Source organism: Perca fluviatilis, chromosome 14 (assembly GCF_010015445.1).
Source record: "Perca fluviatilis chromosome 14, GENO_Pfluv_1.0, whole genome shotgun sequence".
Classification (NCBI taxonomy): Eukaryota; Metazoa; Chordata; class Actinopteri; order Perciformes; family Percidae; genus Perca; species Perca fluviatilis.
The window spans coordinates 30,261,149-30,285,890 of NC_053125.1; the positions used below are offsets into that span (position 1 = coordinate 30,261,149).

At 42.0% G+C, this 24,742-nt stretch overlaps 3 protein-coding genes and 1 long non-coding RNA gene across 4 annotated transcripts in view; 1 reads left to right on the forward strand and 3 right to left on the reverse strand.

Moving 5' to 3' along the window:
- Positions 1 to 3,556: 3,556 nt before the first annotated feature.
- On the reverse strand, positions 3,557 to 8,746 carry LOC120572839 (Fc receptor-like protein 5). The gene is made up of 6 exons (XM_039822324.1): positions 8,640 to 8,746; positions 8,348 to 8,383; positions 5,552 to 5,815; positions 5,230 to 5,472; positions 4,987 to 5,157; positions 3,557 to 4,152 (listed from the first exon to the last, which is right to left on the reverse strand). The coding sequence occupies exons 1-6, from the start codon at positions 8,668 to 8,670 to the stop codon at positions 4,040 to 4,042; spliced, it is 858 nt and encodes a 285-aa protein (XP_039678258.1). The 5' UTR covers positions 8,671 to 8,746; the 3' UTR covers positions 3,557 to 4,039.
- A 706-nt stretch (positions 8,747 to 9,452) lies between these two features.
- LOC120573039 lies at positions 9,453 to 10,874 on the forward strand. Its single transcript, XR_005641612.1, has 3 exons — positions 9,453 to 9,568; positions 10,178 to 10,478; positions 10,607 to 10,874. It is a non-coding gene; the product is annotated as an uncharacterized LOC120573039 (long non-coding RNA).
- Positions 10,875 to 12,844: 1,970 nt separating this feature from the next.
- Positions 12,845 to 17,121, reverse strand: LOC120572886 (Fc receptor-like B). The gene is made up of 5 exons (XM_039822401.1): positions 17,026 to 17,121; positions 16,680 to 16,715; positions 14,028 to 14,294; positions 13,436 to 13,948; positions 12,845 to 13,141 (listed from the first exon to the last, which is right to left on the reverse strand). The coding sequence occupies exons 1-4, from the start codon at positions 17,054 to 17,056 to the stop codon at positions 13,653 to 13,655; spliced, it is 630 nt and encodes a 209-aa protein (XP_039678335.1). The 5' UTR covers positions 17,057 to 17,121; the 3' UTR covers positions 12,845 to 13,141; positions 13,436 to 13,652.
- A 63-nt stretch (positions 17,122 to 17,184) lies between these two features.
- Positions 17,185 to 24,742, reverse strand: part of LOC120572840 (killer cell immunoglobulin-like receptor 2DS1) — a 38,891-nt gene continuing 31,333 nt past the window's right edge. The window contains exons 3-7 of the mRNA XM_039822325.1: positions 20,569 to 20,832; positions 20,247 to 20,489; positions 20,016 to 20,174; positions 18,065 to 18,201; positions 17,185 to 17,743 (exon numbers count right to left, since the gene is read on the reverse strand). Coding sequence (XP_039678259.1) covers positions 18,089 to 18,201; positions 20,016 to 20,174; positions 20,247 to 20,489; positions 20,569 to 20,832 — 779 coding nt within the window. The 3' untranslated portion in view covers positions 17,185 to 17,743; positions 18,065 to 18,088. The remainder of the gene's footprint in view (positions 17,744 to 18,064; positions 18,202 to 20,015; positions 20,175 to 20,246; positions 20,490 to 20,568; positions 20,833 to 24,742) is intronic.

Genomic DNA, 24,742 nt, shown 5'->3' on the forward strand with positions numbered 1-24,742 from the left:
ATGGCGTTTTGAAATCAAGGAGAGGGTTAACTTTTCCTGCAATAGATTTTGCACCGTGGTCAGAAAGAACAGTGGAGAAATCGGAATATTATCAAACTCTCTCAGTACATCAAAGTTTTGTAATCATATATCATAATGACCTTTTTGTGTTGTCAAAGTAGGCCAACAAATTATGTGGGTTATAAATAAAGTGTTAAGTGGGTTCATGCCAGATTGTTGTACGTCAGGTTTTGGTATGTGAGGCAAAGATGATCCTACTTTACTGTTTCAAGGCTTGCATCTGCCCCTAAATTGTGATATCACCAGTTAACATGGGCGCATATTTCTCTCATATGTTAGGCTGTGTTAACTTAGACTAAAAGTCCAATAAAACACCAATGTATAGATAGAAATCACAAAATCATTTCAGTTGTGCACAGTGTTGTGGTATAAACGATGTAGAAGATAGTCTGTCCGCACACACCAGCGCAAAAGTATAAACATAAGGCCACTTACGTTATTGCACTACAAAGAGTGTATAAATTTGTTATTTATTTTTGGTATAGTGCTTAACAAGCATAATTTAATTTTGCCCAGTTGTGGCCTGTTGAGGTGTTGTGTTATTTGTATTGATATAACCACTATATAAACATAATATCTACATACTTGGCATTTGATTGGAGGCTAGTCTCACTTTTTCCCACAGCAACATTAAAATAGTTTAGATTTGTGTATATTGTTTTTGTTAATGCATTGTATTAAGTGTCCATTTCATTATAATATTCAGATTTATTATTAATAATTGAACATGCACATGTATTTTAAGTTCCGTTAAAGAGGGGTGGCGGTGGGGTCACATTTGAGCATTTAAAACTGTACTTGTAACGCAACAGTCACTTTCTAGTTACTTTTATAATTTATAATGGAGTAACTTATTATTTACTTTTTGGAAGAAGTAACTAGTAACTGTTAATAATTACTTTTAAAAAGTAACATGCCCAACACTGGTAACGATACGTGTCACGGAGGATGGATGGGAGGAAGAGGCCATTGCATTGGAGGAGGATGCTGTCAAATGTGCCAAGCTTACCGACAAACACAAGTGGCAGCTGGTAAAGAGAGATATAGGACTAATGATTAATATTAGCAACGTAATTATTCGGTTAATAGTACCATTGCAGTATTGTCAACCTATTCGCAAGCAAAATATTACATTTAATTAAAAATATTCACCTTTTTATATCACACAATATATGGCAATTCATACACTTTGAAAATATTATGCAAATATTGATGACAAAACTTAAGCTTGATCTGTGTATGCAGAAATAAGTCCCCAGCTAAAAATGATGAGCAGGAAATTTGCAATGAGGAGGCCATGACTACAGGGACAGGTAGAGAGGATACCAGAGTAAACAATATGAATTAAAGTTATTTAATGTAAGAAAGATCAGTATATATGACAGTATATGATAAACCAGTATGCAATGTTTGTTCAAAAGTGGGTGTAGTAAAGGAGTAAATCACCACAATTTCATACCCATGCAGAAAAAGTAAAATTGAACATGGTAATAATAAAAACTACAGAATAGTAAGAGCTGAACTGTTGCTTCATCTATCAAATGTCCACCACCATGGAAAAGTGGGCTGGTCTTGGGGCTGAAACTCCCAGGCTGAAAAGTGGCTCCACTGAGGGCAGCCCTTCTGAGTATCAGGTTGTAGCTGCAGTTTCAAACATCAGAGAGGATGAAGGCTGCTCCACTATCCACACATTTACTGACTCATATGTTTTATTCATCTTCAGGTCAGAAGAGGGAACGCTCCAAGGATGGACACTCAATGAATGATGTCCCTGAGGATGGAAACTCCTCTCCTGTATGCCGATACGATGGACTGCCTGCAGGCGTTCTAGCTAGAATGCTTCTTGTAGCTGTTGTTTCACTGGTTGTTGTCCTGTCATATAAAAGACGTGAGGACAGAGACAGAGAAAAGAGATCAGGACTGGCATCGATTGGTCACCTGTTACATGAAAGAAGTAAGGACAAGAGATAGGGACAACCTGCTCATGATGATGATAATGATGGTGATGATGACACAATTAATATCCTACACAAACAGCTGTTTGATCCATCTGCTGTGAAAAAAAGACAAAATAAAACAATATAAAACTCAAGTGTTCTGTAATTATATTGGCATGTTAAAGTTTTATTAATTACATGCTCCTTGCGCAGAACTATTTGTCATTTACAATTAAATTAATTCCGAAACCTTTACCTTTTTAGAAAATTGATGGGTATATGGCTGGCTTTGCACTGTTGGGAGATGTGGCAAATGGAGACAGACAGCAAGAAGACAAGTGGCCTCAGAGCCGGTTCCGACTGCCTGGAGCTGTCCATTTGGGTCTCGATGCTGTTTTGGGCTCAGCGTTACAGAGAGGAGCACTCGGAGAAACCACGCCGTGACTGTCCCACTTCAAAGGGCGGTCAGCTCCGGCTTCTCGTGGCATAAACCCTTTCCCGGTGTAGCGCTAGCCGTTTTTTGCATCAATTTCAATATTGGACCATTCCTTTTTAATTTGGGCCATGTTGCGACCTCTGAGGCTGTGGCATTAACTGTGTCTGCAACATGTTTTCACTCTACAGCTGTTTTGGCATTAGTAATGCCCACATTGTGCCCTCTAAACATGATGTTGGTATTAATTTGGGGCGTTTTACTGACTATTTAAGAGAAACTATGGTCGTGACATGAAGCCGCCAAAGTTGCGCCACATTTAGAGTTGATTGTGATTTATGAAGGGAATCTAGCGTAGGACATGCGTGCGCATGGTTTTATAAATGAGAATATTTCTGTGCGTACTCACTTCCTATGTTTTGGTCCATACGCCACTTCTGATGCAAAGAGGGCCAGAAATACAACGGTCTGTTATAACTGCTGTCAGATGACGTACTATGCTGTGTATGGACATTCTAAAAACCAAATAGTGATACTCTGCAGAGTGGCCTCCTTGAATAATTCATTAAGTCAAGTAAGTCATAAAAAGAGGAATCCACAACAGATATTTGTAACAGTCAAAGTTGGCTGAACCACACTAGCCTGGGAGCTTAGTCAGCTTCAGTCTAGAGAGCTAACATGCTAAGTTTCTGTTTGAACACAGCTGACCGACACAGATGACAGTGTCAGCTGGTCCAGGTATGTTGATCAGCTGGTTTATATTTGGGATGGTTGAGGTAGCTAGAGCTCAACGGCCTAGGATCACCTGTTTGATTTTATGTTGAAGTATTAATGTCAGCTGACACATCACGTAAGAATTAAGAATACTGTTGATAAGATTAATATGAATCTCTGCAAAGAGCTAAACAACAGGGATTTAATCACACACACACACACACACACACACACACACTCTCTCTCTCTCTCTCTCACACACACACACACACACACACACACACACACACACACACACACACACCACGCCTGTGCTCCAGGTAACCGTTGGAGGGGAAACACAAAGACACACATTTGGGGTTAAGCCAAATCCATAATTAAATCTGAAATTATACACAGATGGCAAAATGAATGGGAGGCAGAGTTTAATGCTTGACACTACCATAAAATACTGAAGAATGTGACTCAGAAGTGGTCTATGTCACGTGTGTTTAGACATGTTAATGGTCATTATTTTATCACCGGAACACACAGTACACATTAAAGTTTTGTACTTTCTGACTGACCTAAATTAATTTTTACCCAATTTTACATGAATATAATATTGAAATACTCAGTATACGTACAGTTTAGTGTCCCAAATTCCCCATACAATATCCTTAAATAATTATGAAACTGCTAAACCACCTGTGCTGTTTAACAGGGGTTAGGGAGTTAGCGGAATGGTTACGGGGGTTAGGCCTAAATTGGGACACTAAACTGCACGGAAATCCAAATACTCTTAAGATATCTGTATTTCAGTGATCAAGTAATTAAAAATTTAAGATCAAAAAGACATAAAAGACGGGGGAACTGTTTCTGATCTACGGCGATTTCAGCTTCTTTTCAGATCAGTTCAGAAGTGATGCTCTCTGGTGACAGCGGTGATGACATCATCATAGTCTTCATCCAATCCCTCCTCAGCCTGGGTGGGCGAGGTCATCACCATGGCGACAGGTAGGCCGTTTCCTACAGTCGGAGCAGGTTAGAAAGAAAATGTAGATAATTCATCAGCTGAAGAGTTCTGTTAAATACAACCAAACATCACTGACGATTCACTACATCTCAGCAGATTCATGTATATTGTGTTATTACCATATCACTTTCGCATATCCTTCATCTTACTTACACCTCCCTTTGCACCGGCTTTGTAATGCATAGTTAATCTGTACTTTATGTAGCCTTTTGTTTTGTTGTACTATATTGAATGTGAAGCTGTATGTTGTCCTGCATTCTTAAGGCCGTTTTACAGTTGTGTGGAGGCTCCACGCAGAACTCTCGCCGTAGCCTACATAAGTGGCCTGATGTTTATACTTGTGCGCTGGTGTGTGCGTCGAGCCGCATGTGTGTGTGTGTGTGTGTGTGTGTGTGTGTGTGGGGGGGTGGTAGAGGGAGAAGTGAGAGAGTGATGACGATTAGCTTCGGAGCGAGTAGTGACTCTAGTGTCATAGTGAGAGAAACAAAGTGTCTCCCCGGTGTTTTCACATTGTTTATGGAGAAGGAGAACCAGGAAATGAGTTGGCGGAAATGCAATGCTACCAAGGCACGGCCGAGCGACGTGCATCGCCGCGACGTGTAGTTACATTTTTCGAGAGGTGCACGTGAGGCTACGGCGTAGGGTCCGGCGTAGATGCAGACTCTGGACGCTGGAGCCTGCGCCGTCAATTCGACGCACAACTATAAAAAGGCCTTTATGCTTTTCTTGGCCAGGTCGCCATTGCAGTAAAGGTTAAATAAAAATAAAAATAAAACACCAGAGTGGTAAGATTGATTGTAAGGTCAGTGAATGATTCAGAGTGTTACCTTTGGCCCTGCGTCGATATAGAGACACCATGATCAAAGTGGAGATGCAGAACGGACAGAACACCACCATGTGGATGACCAGTCTGAGGGGCGGAGCTAAGGTGTCAGGGGGTGGTGGCAAGCACAGAGATTGGCTTGTGGTGATAGGAGAGCTTGTGGTATTTGGTTTCCCTGTAGAGAGAATCAGCTGTCAGGTGAATATCTGGATGAATGAACTCCTGAAATCAAAAGTAACCTCCTCACCTGTGACAGAGACCCAGCTGGGTGGAGACTCTCCAACACTGCTGATGAGACACTTGTAGAGGCCTTCATCACACCTGGAAACATGGTGGATGGTCATGTGACCTGCAGGCTCAGTCCTGATGAAGGATCCATCTTTATAGAAACCAGCTGCGAGGTTGGAGGACGTCTTTGTTCTACAGGTCAGAGTGAGGTCTTCTCCCTCCATCACAGGGAGGACAGGACTCTGCAGGATCACTGGTCCACCTCAACACAGAGACAAACTACAGCATGTCATCCATTCACACACAGCTTCATCAATACTGACTCCACAGTCTGATCTTACCAGTGACAGTGATGGTGATGCTGTTACTGGTTGCTCCCTCTCTGGACTCACACCAGTAAACTCCACTGTACCATGGGGCCATGTAGCTGATGTTACAGGAAGAACCAACAGGTCTTCCCCAGTCATCTCCACACTGAGTCCTGGTTTCTCTGGTTGTGTTCCTCCTCAGAGTCCATCCAGCAGAGCTGTCGTCCTCCTCACAGCTCAGAGAGACAGACTGTCCTTCAAACATCTGAGAGCTGCTGGGACTCACAGTCAGAGAGGCTGGAGGGAGGAGGGTTTAGAAAACACTAAATGACCTGAGAAGAACACAGACAAAGACACAGACACACGCACACACACACACACACACACACACACACACACACACACACACACACACACACACAAACACACACACACACACACACACACACACACACACACACACACACACACACACACACACACACACACACACACACACACAAAACACACACAGAAACACACACAGAAAACAGACACACACACACACACACACACACACACACACACACACACACACACACACACACACACACACACACACACACACACACACACACACACACACAGAAACACACACAGACAAACAGACACACACACAAAGACAGACACACACACACAAACACACACTGACACAGACACACAATCACTTGTTGGTCGACGGGAAGACAACACATAGCTGGACTAAACTTTGACAGTCATGATTATCCCCTAAATAATAACTATTAGCACAATTTTTATTTGCTCATCGAGTCCCTCTGGCATCCAGTAATGATGCTCTTTAAACCTTAAAGCGCCAAAGTCGCAAAATTGCTATAGGACGCAGTACTGAATCAAACAGCTGTCTTCTCTGAATAGAGTGTTATATGTAATTCATACTCCCCTCCACTAGTTGGCAGACATCCTGTACTTAAACCTTAGCTCAGAAATACTTCATGCTTCAATGCAAAATGTTCGAGGAAATCCCATCCAAACTTGACTTTTTTTGTCAAAAGCGACCAGCAACTTTTTCTGGTGTTATTGGAGACATTTGGAGACTCGTGAAAGCACGTATCACTCTACAATTACTGTGCTCAACGAGCAGCAGGTGCTGCCGTGAGCCCCTCCTCTGTCCAAAGCCCGTTGGCGGTCAGTCTCTCAGTGGCCTCGCCCAGCACCCCAGCCTGTCATCAGAGCAGAGATGAGACACAAAGCACTCCGCGTCCAGGCTGCACTGAATCACGTATGCGCCGCCGTTCTTGCCCTGGCTTAGAGAGCTCCTCTGGTAGCTAAAAGTCTAATCTACCAGTTAGCTCCGCTGGTAGCTAAGAGTTTAATCTACCAGTTAGCTCCTCTGGTAGCTAAGAGAGAGCGGGTGTAAATGTAAATGTTTTTTCACTCTTAGACAAAATAATTAGGGATACAACGCAGTAGTGTTATCACTCTGCAATTACTGTGCCCAACAAGCAGCGGGTGCTGCCATGAGCCCTTCCCCCGTCCAAAAAAAATAAAATAAAAAACTAACTAAAAAAACGCCTACTGTTTACATGAGTTTTGTGGTGTAGTAATTGTTCTAGTTTACGACCGTTGGCTTACAATTTACTTTTTCCCTGTTCATTTCATAAGTGGACAACATAACAAATGGATGGAGGGGGGTAAATCGCATGAAATAAATTCAACTCTCTTTCAAAATATCAGGTATTTCATGGAAATTACATAATCCAATATGGCCGCCGCCATATGACATCATAATATGCAAATTAGATCTAATCTACCAGTTAGCTCCTCTGGTAGCTAAGAGTTTAATATACCAGTTAGCTCCTCTGGTAGCTAAAATATTAATCTAACAGTTAGCTCCACTGGTAGCTAAGAGATTAATCTACCAGTTAGCTCCTCTTGTAGCTAAGAGTTTAATCTACCAGTTAGCTCCTCTGGTAGCTAAGAGTTTAATCTACCAGTTAGCTCTTCTGGTAGCTAAGAGATTAATCTACTAGTTAGCTCCTCTGGTAGCTAAGAGATTAATCTACCAGTTAGCTCCTCTGGTAGCTAAGAGATTAATCTACCAGTTAGGTCCTCTGGTAGCTAAGAGTTTAATCTACCAGTTAGCTCTTCTGGTAGCTAAGAGATTAATCTACCAGTTAGCTCTTCTGGTAGCTAAGAGTTTAATCTACCAGTTAGCTCCTCTGGTAGTTAAGAGATTAATCTACCATTTAGCTCCTCTGGTAGATAAGAGATTAATCTACCAGTTAGCTCCGTTTGTAGCTAAGCGTATTGGGCTCCAGATACGTCATCCCGTGTATTGTTGTGATTGGTCGTAGTGTTATCCAATTGCGTGCAATGAGTTTTTCAAATGTACGCTTGGTGATGGGCGACTTTCATTACTCGATGCCAGACCCTTAATCCTTTCAGATTTGGGTCTGGATTTCCAGGCTCTTATCTCTATCTTAAATAGGGTTCATTTTCTACTTTGACGAGAGGAAAACAAGTTGCATGGTCGACAGGAAGACAACACGAGGCTTAAGTGTGCAGAAGGAACTTTAGAAAAGAGAAGCTGTGTGGTTTAGTACTCCACAAATTTGTTGTAAGAATCTAACTATAGAAAGGGGAACATATCATCTCTGCCGGGCATAAACCTTGTATGGTCAAACTCGTTGCTTTTCAGGAAATGAACAAAATGCTCATTTGAAAACATTTTATTGAACTAATGAAGTCAGACAAAATCAACCCGTCCCTGCTTGAATATCTGTAACCCTGTGTACTTTAATATAAAGAGTTCTCAGAGTTTATACTGACCTTGGTTTGTTGTGCTGCTCAGCAGTGAGGTCAGAACTGAAGAGAAATGGACCTCAGGTTAGTTTGAGTTTGTGATACAACAAGACATTATAAGTTTAAATAATAAATGGAAATAACACAAAAACTGTATGTATAAGCATGTACACAACATTTCAAAATGACTCGTAACATTTCTTCTCATAAACTTGTTATATTTACATTCAGAAGCATTTTTAGCCAAACAAAAACTTTCAATTTTGTATTTCTTTCAGCTGATGTTTTTAGAAACACACAGTTTTTACAGTTTACTTACAGAGTAGCTGCAGTAGAGATGTGTCCTCCATCCTAACAGTTGGTGAAATGATGTCTACACTTTGTTCACTTCATAGTCATAGCATCACATGAACCCTCCTCCTTCCTTTGTGACTGGCAGTTTTTTGATTTCCTCTGAACAGACTATGTTTAGTTTCCATGAAGCACATACGTTTTTGCGTTTTTCCCTTTTAAAAAAAAATGTGTTGTCACTTTTTTCAACATTCTTTTTCTTTCTTTCTTTGTTTTTTTTTTTATTTCATGGTCAATAAACCTAATTTAAATTACATTATCCCACATTTTTTTGTTAATCCTCCTGTTGTCCTCAGGTCAAATTTGACCCGTTTAAAAAAACTTTCTATTTCAGAAAAAAAGTGACAAATGTTGGAAAAAGATACAAAAAAACTAATCAAAAACATCGCCAAAGGTGACAAAAACTTGTTAAAAAAAAGTGTCAACTCGCAGCGTTGTGGTTTAAATAACATGAAGTGGAGAGAAGAAAAACTAAATGAAGATGTTGAGATGAAAAATGACTGACACCTGAATGTAAATAATACAATGCCAACATTGTTTTGATGCATGAGGTGAAATATATCTTTTCACAAAGATTCATAATTTTTATTTGAATCGCAGATTCATAAAATAATTACTTCATGATTTTCAAATAAACCAGCTGTATGTTCCCTTAGATGGCCGTGGATTAGTTGAGAGGAAGTGAACGGGGGATTTCCAGACTTTTCACCACAGAGTGTTGCCAAGTACTAATATAACCCGCGCTGTTAGATCCACCCACTTTTAAACAACATTTGATGAAATAGCAAAGCCTCAAACTAAAACTCACGGACACAAGACGGCAACGGATCAAGACTCTCTCAGCTCTCATGGCTCCATTTCTGCTCCTGTTGCTCATTCTGTCTGAAGCAGCTCCTGGTAAATATCAGCTTTTATTGTAAAAAGATTAATGTAGACTATTTCTGACCTTTGTTGTTATGATGATTGTGTTTAAAACACAGACAGTGTCAGGTTTTTATAAAGTTTATGAATAATGTAGGAGATGTTTTACATGTAAGTATATGAAGTATCCGAGGGATAATGTAGAGGGATCTGGTCATGACCAGGGATGACCGGATTGCTCTCCATTATCTTGTTTATTACACGGTTACTTACTAAAAAATCAATAATTTGATCAAATATATTGATTTAATAAAGATTGTTTGGCTTCTGTATTTTACGGCAAGGGAATGTTAACGGGTTGTTGCTCCCAAGCCAGGTCGCCCAGCCCAGTAAATGTGAGTTAGACAAGGAGCTACATCGTCATCGTTAGCCATTAGCTCTGTTAGCTCTGTCTAACTGCGCAGTTAAAAAAAGGGTTAAGACAGAGAGGGAGGAGACAGAGAGAGAGGCGAAGGAGAGAGAGGAGACAGAGTCTCTGTGTGTTACCTTTTATTCAAATATAAAACCTTCTGCTGTGTTACACCAGTGAAGGCCTTTTTGAAATAGCATGACTTTTTATTATTGATTATTATTATTGTTTTTCAGACCTTACTATAGTAACAGTTGATCCTGGAGAATGTCATTCAGGCTGGCAATGTCTCCATCCTCTATTGCAGCGATGGACACTTGGATCCAACCCACCAGCTTCCATCCTTTAAGGACAGGGTGGACCTGGTGGACAGAGATCTGAAGGACGGAGACGTGTCTTTAATTCTGAAGAATGCGAGCAGCCTCGACAAAGGAACATACGGGTGTCGAGATGCATCAGGTGATTCAAGACGTAAAAAGAGAGCAATTATTGACTCTGAGCCAATCAGAACCATCGAACTGCAGGTCACAGTCCCAGGTGAGTGAGTCTCTCTCAGTGTCTTTTTCTGAGTATCAGGTTGTAGCTGCAGTTTCAAACATCAGAGAGGATGAAGGCTGCTCCACTATCCAGACATTTACTGACTCATGTGTTTTATTCATCTTCAGGTCAGACGATACAAGGATGAAAACTCAATGAATGATGTCCCTGAGGATGGAAACTCCTCTCCTGCAGGCCGATACTGTGGACTGGCAGCAGGTGTTCCAGTAGGAGTGATTCTTGTAGCTGCTGCAGCGGTTGGTGTCCTGACATATAAAAGACGTAAGAACAAGAGATCAGGACCGCCTGCTGCTGATGATGATAGAGCATTGGCCATTCAGTTCATCTGACAATTCACAGACCAGAGGCCTGTACTACGAAGCAAGATTTGGCATTAACGAGGTAACTTCAGGTTCAACTCTGGGATTTCTGTATAGTGATGGTGGATCACTCGTTACTGAGTTAAATCACCATGGTAACTTATGCTGAACACCTAACCTAGTCAGGAGCAGGTTATGTTGGAGATCTGAGATCAACCGGTGTTAAAGCACCGCCTACTGACCAATCAATACTTGGTTAATAACGATGGCATCCCTGTTCTTAGAAGATGGAGCTCGGTGCAGAGAGAGAGAGAGAGAGAGAGAGAGAGAGAGAGAGAGAGAGTAGGCAAACTGCAGGGGGACCAGGAGGGGGTCTGTGACTTCTTTGAGGTGTGAAAGCACAAGGCGCTGAAAGGACTTCATAACCTCAGAGGTCAGGGCGATGGGTATGAAGTCGTGAAGTCCTGTGGTCCTTAGCTTCTTGGGAACAGGGATGATGGTTGAGGACTTGAAGCAGGCTGGCACGGGGCATGTCTTCAGAGAGGTGTTGAAAATGTCTGTGAACACTGGAGACAGCTGGTTAGCGCAGTGCTTCAAGCTGGATGGGGAGACAGCATCCGGTCCAGCAGCTTTCTGGGGGTTCTGTCTCCTGAACATAGCCTAGAAATCTAGATGCACCCTGGCGGCAGCAAATGTAAGCCAGGGTCAGTCTAGCAACTCTCCGTTGGCTTGCGAGCTGGAAAAACCAAATTCTGGTCAGGCCAATCACATTATGTATAGAGTTGGTGGCCGTGGCTTGACATAATAACGGCAGAGTTGCGACGGTTCTGCGTGAATTCCCTGCTACTTGAAAACAAAGAAGTTGGCTGCTGCTGCTGGCGACCAGCGCCCTTGCGAATCGGCTTTGGCCGCGACTCTGGAAGACTTGGAGTTAAGCACTGAAGTCATTCTTAAAGAAGTGAACTACACAGTCTGTGAGTGCACACCATTTTGCACTGTTCTGTACTTTGTCGAGTAAACGCCCCAGTGATTGTGTACTGTCGGGAAGACGGAGACAGCCTATCTGTTGTAATTCTTTTTCCCAACTGCACCAGATGATTGTGTTTTAGGTCCATTTAGGTATGTTGTGTTGCCGTGTTTAGTTGCTACTGTTTTACAATAAATGCGACATACCGACTCGCTCAGGTTATGTGGTTCACCACGGTCATTCGGTTTGAATCCGAAGTGCTCCCACACAGCAACTGTCGCGTTTGGCTTTTTTGTATTCCTCCAACTCTCAACTATAGTGTTTACTCTGGCTATACTCCTCACATGGCTCTTATTTTATACTCCTGCACTCTCTGGTAGGCTACATCAGGACCATGCAGGCTGACAAGTGACTGACACGAGGATTCACTCCTCGTTACGCTATGGAACCGAGAGGGGTCACCAATGCAACGGAGTGGTCATCCAGTCTCTTTGGTAACGAGAGAGAGAGCGACGAGGAAAACTAACAAGCATGCAAATGGAAATTATTATCGAGCATTTTTATTCATCATGCGTTTAATTAATTTATTAATAATAATTTATATATATATAGACAGGCCTAGTTGACATATTAATACAGTTTATTTTATCACTGGAACAAAGTAAACATTAACGTTTTGTACTTGTTGATGGACATGAGTCTAATTTTTACCTAAGTTAATGTTTACCCAATTTTACATGAATGTAATATTCAAATACTGTTCAGATTTCTGTAATTCAGTGATGAATTAATTAAAATGTTAAGATGAAAAACATAATTTAAAGAGCGAGCCAAAAGAGTGAACTGTGAGCTGAACTGAGCATGTGTAAAGAAAGAGAAGGTGCTGTGCTGCCACCTGCTGGCTGTCTGACTCAACTGATATGATGCTTTCATCCAAACACATTTTTACAATGAGCGCCTCATTCCCACTCTCAGCAGTGATAGGGAGCTGACGTTAAAGACACTGACTGAACTGAGAACTGAAATACAAACCCTGTAAAAGACAGAAAGTAATGCAGATCAATTTCATGAAAAACTACGGGAAAAACAGCTTTATTGTTATAATATAAAATATTGAGGATTACAGAGATAGCTGTGGCTGGCAGTAAAGGAGCAATTCAAACTTAAAGCAATTATTTCATATTGAATATGTTTCAATCATAATTATATCAAGACAGCCGGGGGAACTGCTTCTGATCTACGGAGATTTCAGTTTCTTCTCAGATCAGTTCAGAAGTGATGCTCTCTGGTGACAGCGGTGATGTCATTCTCATTGTCATCATCCAATCCCTCCTCAGCCTGGGTGGGCGAGGTCATCACCATGGCAACAGGTAGGCCTACAGTCAGAACAGGTTGAAAGAAAATGTAGATAATTGATCAGCTGAAGAGTTCTGTTAAATACAACCAAACAACACTGACTATTCACTACATCTCAGCAGTGTTATAGACTGTCTATTCATGTATATTGTGTTATTACCATATCACTTTCGCATATCCTTCATCTTACTTACACCTCACTTTGCACCGGCTTTGTAATGCCTACTTAATCTGTACTTCATGTACCATATTGTAGTGTGTTCCATCAGCACCAGTAGAGTTGAGTGTTACCTATGAATGATTCAGAGAGTTACCTGTGGCCCTGCGTCGATATAGAGACACCATGATGAAAGTGGAGATGCAGTACGGACAGAACACCACCAGGTGGCAGACCAGTCTGATCACAAGGGGGAGGAGGTCTGAGGTCGGGGGCGGAGCTGAGGTGTCAGGGGGCAATGGCGAGCACAGAGATTGGCTTGTGGTCATAGGAGAGCTTGTGGTCATAGGTTTCCCTGTAGAGAGAATCAGCTGTCAGGTGAATATCTGGATGAATGAACTCCTGAAATCAAAGGTAACCTCCTCACCTGTGACAGAGACCCAGCTGGGTGGAGACTCTCCAACACTGCTGATGTGACACTTGTAGAGGCCTTCATCAGACCTGGAAACATGGTGGATGGTCATGTGACCTGCAGGCTCAGTCCTGATGAAGGAGCCATCTTTATAGAAACCAGCTGGGAGGTTGGAGGACGTCTTTGTTTTACAGGTCAGAGTGAGGTCTTCTCCCTCCATCACAGGGAGGACAGGACTCTGCAGGATCACTGGTCCACCTCAACACAGAGACAAACTACAGCATGTCATCCATTCACACACAGCTTCATCAATACTGACTCCACAGTCTGATCTTACCAGTGACAGTGATGCTGATGCTGTTACTGGTTGCTCCCTCTGTGGACTCACACCAGTAAAGTCCACTGTCCCCTGGGTCTATGTAATCGATGATACAGGAAGAACCAGCAGATTTTCCTCCCCAGTCATCACACTTCCTGGTCCCGGTGTCTCCGGTCGTGTTCCTCCTCAGAGTCCATCCAGCAGAGCTGTCGTCCTCCTCACAGCTCAGAGAGACAGACTGTCCTTCAAACATCTGAGATCTGCTGGGACTCACAGTCAGAGAGGCTGGAGGGAGGAGGGTTTAGAAAACACTGAATGACCCTGAGAAGAAAGTCTGAAACCCAAACTTGTTTCCTAAATTATGTGATGAATGTAAAGTATAATGTATGAGAGTAAAACAAATGAAAAATGTTCCAGTTCTTGTCCTGCGTGTCATGGAAACGTAAGCCCACCCACGACCTTTTCCTTTACTTAACTGCGTCAAAAGTGACGCCAATAGTCCCGATCCAGCGTGTTTAGATATGATGCTAACGGAGACTTTTAGCGCCAATAACAACGCCAAAGGCACCTTACCAAGTCTCTGTATTTTACGCGATGGGAGTGAGAATGTGTTGGTCCGACAGGTTAATAAATCCTCATATAACACTGATCCTGTCGACAGTGGAATCATGGCAGTTTTACTTTGTAGGAGGAGATATTCCTACTTTTGCTAACGTTGTTATTTTACCACTGAATGGGAATAGAAGCTGTACATCTCTATAGACTGACACACGTACGTTTTTGCTGTGATGGATGTAAGTGTGAAGAGGCAACTTTTGAAAAGGGAAGCTGTGTGGTTTAGTACATCACAAACTTCAAGTAAAGTAGTTCTAAGCGTGTGACTATAGAAAGGGGAACATACCATCTCTGCCGGGCCTAAAACTTGTATATTCAAACTCGTTGCTTTTCAGGAAATGAACAAAATGCTCATTTGAAAACATTTTATTGAGCTAATGAAGTCAGACAAAATCAACCCATCCCTGTTTGAATATTTTTAACCCTGTGTACTTTAAAGGGCTGATAGAATACAAAACCGATTTTACCTTGTCATAGTTGAATAACGACAGTTTGGTGGGTAAATAGGACATACATAGAAGCTCAAAATCCCATTGACACCCCTTTACTATGAAAATCTCATATTTTGAAACTGCCTCTGAAAACGGCGAATCTCAACAAAGCTAGTTTCTTACGTAAGCATCCCAAGACCTGTACCTCGCCCATGGGTGTATTAAGAGAACGGTCATGCCCCAACATTTACATAGGCTACACAACTGACCTGAGATCAGTTAGTCTTCTGAATCTAGGTCGGGCAGATCTCAGAAATTGTATACATTGTTCATCTGCTATTTTACCATTAAATTCACTTCTGAGACTTATTTATGTGAGAAATCAACTATGTAGAGGTCAAATATGGGCCGTTTTACGAAAATTGATGGCTAATTGCAAATTTTGTCCGACTGTGTGTCGGAGTTCAGCGGCCGGTGCTGCTTGGGTTGCTGCCTCGCTGCCCGGCCTGCCTTCCTTCACAGACCCCGGCCTGCTGTGAGGTAAATGGAGCTCCGTCACGGCTGGCAGCTCACAGCACTCCATACCCGTGCAAAGTCACCGTTTTGTGGGTTAATGGACTATTAAACGCCGCTGCCTAGACAGAGCTCCAGGGCCTGCAGCTCCCCTCTTCCTGCTAAATGCCCCGTGTCTGTGAGTGAGAGCGCGGTCAGCGAGCTTGTTACGCCAGCAATCTGTTACCACAGGTTCCAGTTAATCCAGTTAATAAAGTGTTAGCAAAGCTTTGTAGGACCTTGGGGAACCTGTTATATTCATGCCGTGATGAAATTCAAACTGTAAATATACTATGGTTATGCCGAAAGTGTAGCTAGCTAGCTAGCTGAAATCGTTTCCCATTGTATTGAATGGGACACATAGCTGGCTAGCTGCACCTCAACAGGAGCTCTCGCGTTCATAAAAATGTCTTAAATTGCAATCTGAAATCGGACAAGTGTTAGCTAAGCTTTGTAAGACCTTGGGGAACCTGTAATATACATGCCGTTACGAAATTCAAACTGTAAATATATTATAGTTATGCCGGCAGCCAGCCGCGTAGCTTCATAGCCGGTAGTGCAGTATCCACAAAGGGTGACTTTGCCCTGGGTATGGAGCCCAGCAGGCTGCCGCTTTCTCGTCAGACTGTGTGGAGCTCCTAAAGTCCGACATGTCTTACCAAATTTGCAATTAGCCATCTATTTTCGTACAACAGCCCATATTTGAGCTTTATATAGTTGATTTCTCGTATAAAAAAGTCTCAGAAGTGAATTTGGTAACGAAACATTGCAGTGTCTGGAATATGAGATTCTGTCGCTTCTCTAATGTATGTGTATTAGGGATTCGCTCAACCAATCAGCGCGCAGCTCATCTAAATATTCATGAGCATACCATATTTGGAAGAAAAGCTCTTGTTACAAATATGTCCAAAACACAGGGATGCATAAGGGCCCACAAAATATCAACCAGGACATTTTCAGCACAACCAATGATACATACCCCATTAGGAGACCTTAAGGAACAGTGTGAAATACCCTATATAATCATTCTACCACCCCTTTAATATAAAGTGTTCTCAGAATTTATACTGACCTTGGTTTGTTGTGCTGCTCAGCAGTGAGGTCAGAACTGAAGAGAAATGGACCTCAGGTTAGTTTGAGCTTTTACTGCAGACAGACAGAACAACTGTGAGCTCAGAGAAGATGGAGTCCACACTAAATACTCTCAGCGTCTTCCAGCTTTAACACCAGTTTATTCTGCTTTTCTAACACGCTGCAGCTCTGTCCAATAAGCTCTGACATTAACCCTTTATCTAGAGTTTCTCTGCAGGTGTTGTGACATCCTGCTCTTAGAGGTTGTGTCAGCGTTAAGTGACAACCTTTCTGAACGTTTTAAACAATGAAGCTAACAATGTTATGAAAGAACAGAGTGTACTTACAGATCAGCCATTGCAGAGATGTTTGTCCCATTGTACCTGTTGGTGATGTGATATCAAGCACTTTGAATGTTTGACTCAGAGCAGCTAAAACCACCATTTCCTCTGTGGAGGGGGGGGGGGGGTGGGGGGGCAGAAGCCGTGTGGTTTCCCCTCCTGCAGTTGATAGGACAGTTGGTCTCTTGTGTTAGTTCATAATCACAGAGATGAACGTTTTTGTTAATTGTGATGAAATATTGTTGATGAAGATTATTTCCATACATTCATTCCAGAAATGTGAATAATTTACTGGCTGATGTCTGTAAAGGTTCTCAGTCATCCAGGTTATAGTTATCCAGGGAAGGGTTAAACTCAGGGACAACTGGACTTTTTGAAATATGCTCTGAAAATGGTCAGTTTGGACTGATCTGTAGGGAAACCTAGCTCTCTTACTGTTGTGGGGTTGTTTGAATTGCCAACGTTGGTTGTTCAGACTTTGTCTGGGTGTCTCCAACAGCCAGGATCACTAATGAAAAAATTGGTTTTGATAATCTTCACAACTACCCCACAGAGATTAAATAGCTGGGTTTTTCCTACCATTCAGTCAGACCTGAAGAAGTCTCTCGGATGAGAGATGAAATGTCTTTGAGTACCTTTAACCAAGTCCAGTTGCCCATGAGTTTAACTCTTAGCAGAACACACGTTGTTTCAAGCCTCAGTATGATTGCGGTGACCTAGTTTTCTGTAGAAAGAAACACCACTCTGTGAGCCACAACTAAACCACAACAAGCAGCAGTACTTTCTATCTGAGTGGAAACACACAGACAGCATCACCATATAAATCTGACTCCGGAACAGCAGAGACTTTAGGAAAACTATGGAAACAAACTTTATTGAAAATAATCTGGATTACAGAGATGGCTGTGGCTGGCAGTAAAGGAGCAATTCAAACTCAAAGAAACAATTTCATATTGAATATGTTTGAATTATATCAAGACAGGCACGAGAATTGAAAATGGCCGAAGGAACTGGAGAACGCAAGAACTGTTTCTGATCTACGGACCTTTGAGTTTCTTTTCAGATCAGTTCAGAAGTGATGCTCTGTGGTGGCAGCGGTGATGACGTCATCATAGTCATCATCCAATCCCTCCTCAGCCTGGGTGGGTGGGGTCGTCACCACGGAGACAGGCAAGTAATTTCCTACAGTCAGAGCAGGTTAGAAAGAAATGAAAATGTAGAGTTCTGTTAGAGACAACTCAACTCCAGAGAGGTAATGTGAAATCGATTGATTTAGTGACACACTCCCAGTTTGTCAAAAACTGATGCTTGGTCAGGTGCCTTTGCTGTTAGTTGCTGATGCACAAAGTCTATAGGATCTCAGACTCAAGACTTTCAACTAATTTCAATGTAATCCTATCCACTGACATATTTGACGCTCTGGGTTGGGATCGGTTTGGCGTTGCTTTTCAACATGCTGGGTAAAAACTCTAAGTTAGGGTTAGGAAAAGGTTGTGTAACGGGAAACTGACTACTGGGCGAAAGTCCTGTGTTTGTTTGACCGATCCACCACCCTAACGTGTATCTAGATTTTCGGTCAGCTCCATGGTTGAGCTGCTGCTCTGCCCGGTTCGTCCCATACAGACGCTATAGGAAGCCTTGTGTGTCGTTATCAGATGCTGAGAGTCACTGACCAAGGGTCAGTATGTAGACGAGTTGGGAATGAGAACAGATTGCATTAATTGATAAGGTCAGTGAATGATTTACAGTGTTACTTGTGGCCCTGTGGGAACCGAATGCTGATACTTTTATGGCACCGAAAAAAATACCCGGATCCCACAGTATTGAAAAATTATTTATCTTTCTATGCCAAATTTCAGTTCCAAAAGTGTCTGAGCGCGTAAGTGTGGACCTTATCTGTCCACTCTGCATATTGACACAGATCGGAGCTCCGACCGACACACACACACACACACACACACACACACACACACACACACACACACACACACACACACACACACACACACACACACACACACACACACGGAGAGGTGTGGACGGAGTAAACTACATGGGCTCTGCAGTTTTGTTGAAGTCACAGAGAGTCACAGCTGATAAAGTGGTTTCAAGTGTGGTTACAGTTTTTCATAACTTCACGCAGACAGCATTTGCTGCAATATGATATTAACGGCGAGCCGAAAGCGGTGGCGGTGCTGTTGACGTTACACTTCCTCTGAGACAAGAAGGCACAACAGTGGTTTCTATGCCCTGATGACTGACTGACAGGTTGAGGTTTTAAGGAAAGGCAACTTTACTTCTTTACTTTACTTCTACAGCACCTTTCAGCACCAAGGCAATTCAATTACATTCCTTTCCTTATGTTAGTTCTTCATTAGTTCAATGTTGACAACATGGCAGTCACCAAGTTTATTGTTAAAGGTTTGAGTCATTATGCATTTTGCACTAAAAAGTCTTTGTTCTTTACATTCCTTTGCATTTTAGTTAATTCAATATTAACCTGTACACAATGTCATTTATGTATTTATTAATTATTTATAATATGTTCATGTTGTGGCAAAAAGGTATCTCTTTTTCTGTAAATTTTTAAAATTCAGATTGATACCAATCCTGAGTATCTGACTGGCGCACCTCTATCCAAAAGCACAACCAGTCTTATTAATGTTACTCTGAGTGAGCAGTGTTACCAGAATTTTAAAATTTTGATAACTGTTTTGATTCACAATTAAAGTAGAAAATAAAAGTTTTGTGTTTAATGTATTTTTGTTGATGTTGAAATGGATTTTAAAACATATGGTATCGAAAGAAGTATCGTTAAGGAACGGGCATCGAAAGTGAGATATTGAAATTGGCACTGGATCAAAATATCTTGAACGATGCCCAGCCCTGCTGAGAGTCACTGACCAGTTGTCAGTATGTAGACAAGTTGGGAGTGAGAACGGGTTGCATTAATTGATTGATTGAAAGTAAGGTCAGTGAATGATTCACAGTGTTACCTGTGGCCCGCTGTCGATATAAAGACACCATGATGAAAGTGGAGATGCAGTACGGACAGAACACCACCAGGTGGCAGACCAGTCTGATCAGAAGGTGGAGGGGGTCTGAGGCCGAGGGCGGCAGAGAACTCGGAGATGGGCTTGTGGTCGTTGGTTTCCCTGTAGAGAGAATCAGCTGTCAGGTGAATATCTGGATGAATGAACTCCTGAACTCAAAGGTAACCTCCTCACCTGTGACAGAGACCCAGCTGGGTGGAGACTCTCCAACACTGCTGATGTTGCACTTGTAGAGGCCTTCATCAGACCTGGAAACATGGTGGATGGTCATGTGACCTGCAGGCTCAGTCCTGATGAAGGAGCCATCTTTATAGAAACCAGCTGGGAGTTTGAAGGACATCTTTGTTTTACAGGTCAGAGTGAGGTCTTCTCCCTCCGTCACAGGGAGGACAGGACTCTGCAGGATCACTGGTCCACCTCAACACAGAGACAAACTACAGCATGTCATCCATTCACACACAGCTTCATCAATACTGACTCCACAGTCTGATCTTACCAGGGACAGTGATGTTGATGCTGTTACTGGTAGCTCCCTCTCTGGACTCACACCAGTAAACTCCACTGTACCATTCGACCATGGAGCTGATGTTACAGATAGAACCAGCAGGTCTTCCCCAGCCATCTCCACACTGAGTCCTGGTTTCATCACTTGTGTTCCTCCTCAGAGTCCATCCAGCAGAGCTGTTGTCCTCCTCACAGCTCAGAGAGACAGACTGTCCTTGAAATATCTGAGAGCTGCTGGGACTCACAGTCAGAGAGACTGGAGGGAGGAGGGAAGAGGAAGTAGTAGTTAAGAAACTAGTTGATGGACTTCTGGTGTGGCTGCATAGGGAAGCGGCTGCGTCAGCCCCCCTCTCCCATCCCTTCCATCTCTAACTTTCTTTGCAGTCCAGCCAAAGCTTTACAACTAACCATTTATACTTGTCTACATTTGGCAGCACCCCGCCACGACAAAAGCATGTCCAGCAAGTTGAAAAAAGACGTTTCAAAGAAGGGTGATTCACCTGTGACTGCTGCCATGCTAAAGGCTATGCTAGCGGAGTACAAGGCCTCACTCCTGACTGAATTCTAGTCTTTTTTCCAAGCCGAATTCAATGCAGCACTTTCCAAACTCGAGGCAAGATTAGATAGTGTCCAGATTACTATATTTGATCACCAGCAGCGTCTTTTGTCGCCACTAGCCAGGACATGATAAACGTGGAGGCTAAGCTAGCTGCGGTGTCTGAGGTTAATGCTAAGCTACATGCTAAACTCAGTCTTGAACACAGACACTAGCTAAGTTTCCATCTACTAGTCAATCGAATTATCTGAAGTTCGGTAAAAAAAAGTGTGAAAGTGTGTTTCCATCCAACGGCTTTAAAGCAAATAAAAACCTGTTGCGTAATGACATCACATGCTGTTTTGTGATTAAATTGGTATATCGAATTGATTTGAGTTGATTGTTTCCTTTCATTTTCGCACTGAATCGCACAACATTCAAGCAAACATTTGCGAACAAAGTTTTGCTAGACAACAGTAGTTGTTAATATTAGAAGCCAAGGAAGCTACGATGGACCTTTGACCGAGGATCTGATCCAGCTCATCAAATGGTGGAACTTGACTTTTAGTTTCCCTCCGGCACCTCTGCAAGACAACTCTCTTTTTTGAGACATGTATCGCTGTTTGAGCGCCTTCCATTTCCTCCGAAGGACGTCCCACAGCTTGTAGTAACCTTTGTTGGTCATTTCCTTCGCGAGTTCCTGATAAATTATGGCATTTCTTAGATTTTTGCTATCTAAAATAGCCATTATATTTTGCTCGTAAATTAAATTCAAAAAGTCTCTTCGTTCGTCCACTTCCATCTGTCTTTGTTGACACCTGTCATGTGTGCAAACAGAGCGGAAATACTGGGCGGAAAAGAACTAAAACTTCTTCTTCTTCGTTTTGTGGCGGGTTGCAATCATAAAATGACCTAAAACTTAATCGCAATTCATTATTTATTCGGCAAATAACGTTTCCATCAGCGTTTATCGCATAAGCCGTATATCGATCAAGAGAAAATCCGATGAGACCGAACGTATTTCCTTTGAGTCGATATTCATGAAATTCTATTGAATTTTACTGTTTCCATGACGGCATTTTTCATCCGATATCACTTAACTTAATTTGGATAAAAATGTGTGGATTGAAACATAGCTACTGACAATATAACATCAGAGTAGTCGGCCTCCCTGAGAACATCGAAGGTGCGCAACCGTTTTTTTTTCCTCAACTCCTAGCAGGTTCTGTTTCTCTTTTCTTTTTTGTTCATTGCCTGTAATGTTTGTTCCGCATGTCACGGGTTTGTAAAATTAAAAAAGCAAATAAAAGAAAAACAATCGCTGCTTTTGGCTACAGTTTGTGTAGAGGACAAAGTGTGAGGGGAACTCTGATGCTTCACATTGATTCTCTGAGACAATCATCTCATCTCTTTACTCTTGCAATCAGTTATGCTCCTGGGACGCTCCAGTATCTTAACCTCATTGTGTGTGATGCTTTTCATCTTTATATTTCTCCTTTTCTATACTAAAGCTACTTAAAGTTTCAAAGGGATGTGGTTAACCATATCTGGTATTCTAGGGGAGTTTCTGTATGTGAATAAGTGTGAACAAGCCTGCGGATGTAGATGTAGGTGAGATGTATCGTTGTTTATGTGCAGGTTTGATGAATAACAAATGTATTGAATGTACAGTTTAAACACACAAATTGACGACATCTTTTACGCATGCTTCGATTAATCTGACTTATTAATGATAAACTGCTCAAAAATCAACAAATCTCAATTTGAACCCTCTCCGCATGTCTAAAAGTACACAAAGGCCCAATCAGACAGAGCTGTTTTACAGGTTGTAAAACACGAGGCAGAGTGCACTGCCTTTTTTGTTGAAGAAGACGCCCCGATCAGACCAGTTGCGTCTTCTTTGTTATTTTTGCTAGGCAACCAATGAGTCACCTGTCCTCAGCCAAAGATAAACGCTAAATGAAGTCGGTGGCCCTTCAGTTTTTTCGACACAAGCCGTCCTGCAAAAACACGCTGTGTTTTGATTGGGGCCTAACTGTTCTATCTAGAAAAAAAAGTGTACTGACCTTGGTTTGTTGTGCTGCTCAGCAGTGAGGTCAGAACTGAAGAGAAATTACACTCAGGTTAGTTTGAGTTTGTGATGCAACAAGACATTTAAAGTTTAAATAATAAATGGAAATAACACAAAAAAATTGTCTGTAAAAGCATGTACAGAACATTTCAAAATGAATCGCATAATTTATTCTCATAAACTTGTTATACTTATATTCAGAAGCATTTTTAGCCAAATATAAACATTTAATTTAGTATTTCTTTAAACTGAGGTTTTTAGAAATGCTCAAAGAGTTTACTTACAGAGTAGCCACAGTAGAGATGTGTCCTCCATCCTAACAGTGGTGAAATGTCTACACGTTCATTTCATAGTCGCATCAAGTAAGCCCTCCTCCTTCCTCTGTGACTGTGGCTGGCCGTGTTGTGGTTTCATCTGCACACACTGAGAACATTTTTTTATTTTGTACCTGGGTGCCTGACTGCATGCCTCTGTTTAAACCACAGAAATGTGGTTAGAAAGAGACTAGGCAAGGCAAGGCAAGGCAGCTTTATTTGTATAGCACATTTCAGCAACAGGGCAATTCAAAGTGCTTTACATAAAACATTAAAAATTAAAAATTAATATCAAAAATAATAAAAGAATAGTGAAGTATAAAAAAATTCAGCTTAGATTTAAAAGAACTGAGAGTTGCAGCGGACCTACAGGTTTCTGGGAGTTTGTTCCAAAGATGTGGAGCATAAAAACTGAACACTGCTTCCCCCTGTTTAGTTCTGACTCTGGGGACAACAAGTAGACCTGTCCCAGACCACCTAAGAGGTCTGGGTGGGTCATAATGTAGTAGCAGATCAGAAATGTATTTTGGCCCTAAACCGTTTAGTGATTTATAAACCAGTAAAAGTATTTTGAAATCAATTCTTTGAGGTACTGGAAGCCAGTGTAGAGACTTCAGAACTGGAGTGATGTGATCCACTTTCTTGGTCTTAGTGAGGACTCGAGCAGCAGCGTTCTGAATCAGCTGCAGCTGTCTGATTGATTTTTTAGGGAGACCTGTAAAGACACCATTACAGTAGTCAAGTCTACTGAAGACAAAAGCATGGACAAGTTTAACAAAAACAAAGAGACTAAAACAAAGTGTGTAGATGCACGCTATCAAACTGCACGTTAAAATTCCAATCAGGTTTGCACATAAAGAAATGATGTGCCTTGGTGTTTTGGTGTGGTCAAAATAACAATATTTGCAAAAGATTTGAATTAATGTAAAATGTAGTGTTCATGGTATAAAGGGAGGTCAGCTGGAGGCGTACAGGTCCAGGAGGGTCATCAGGGTCAGGAGGCATACAAGCCCGGGAGCAATGGCAGATTGCAGCAAATGATAAGTAGTGATGGTCAAATGAAGCTTCGCGAACCAGTGTCTTTACTTTCTGAGCTCACTAGATGGCGCTCTCTGTTCAACAAAGGTTTTGAAAACCCATTGAATTGCCATTCATTTCACCTTTTTCTTTGAACAGAGAGCGCACTAATGTGCGAGAAAGTAAACTCACTGGCTTCGCACCATTGACCATCAAACTAAAAGCTGCA

What these genes read in the sequence shown, in the direction of transcription:
- LOC120572839 (XM_039822324.1), bottom strand. Translation starts at nt 8,670, where the DNA reads ATGGAGGACACATCTCTACTGCAGCTACTCT. An exon ending in CAGCTGGGTCTCTGTCACAG is followed by an intron (nt 5,158 to 5,229) that starts GTGAGGAGGTTA and finishes TTCTCTCTACAG; the next exon opens with GGAAACCAAATACCACAAGC. An exon ending in ATATCGACGCAGGGCCAAAG is followed by an intron (nt 4,153 to 4,986) that starts GTAACACTCTGA and finishes CTCCGACTGTAG; the next exon opens with GAAACGGCCTACCTGTCGCC.
- LOC120572886 (XM_039822401.1), bottom strand. Translation starts at nt 17,056, where the DNA reads ATGGGACAAACATCTCTGCAATGGCTGATCT. An exon ending in GAGCAGCACAACAAACCAAG is followed by an intron (nt 14,295 to 16,679) that starts GTCAGTATAAAT and finishes TCCTCCCTCCAG; the next exon opens with CCTCTCTGACTGTGAGTCCC. An exon ending in CATCAGCATCACTGTCACTG is followed by an intron (nt 13,949 to 14,027) that starts GTAAGATCAGAC and finishes CTCTGTGTTGAG; the next exon opens with GTGGACCAGTGATCCTGCAG.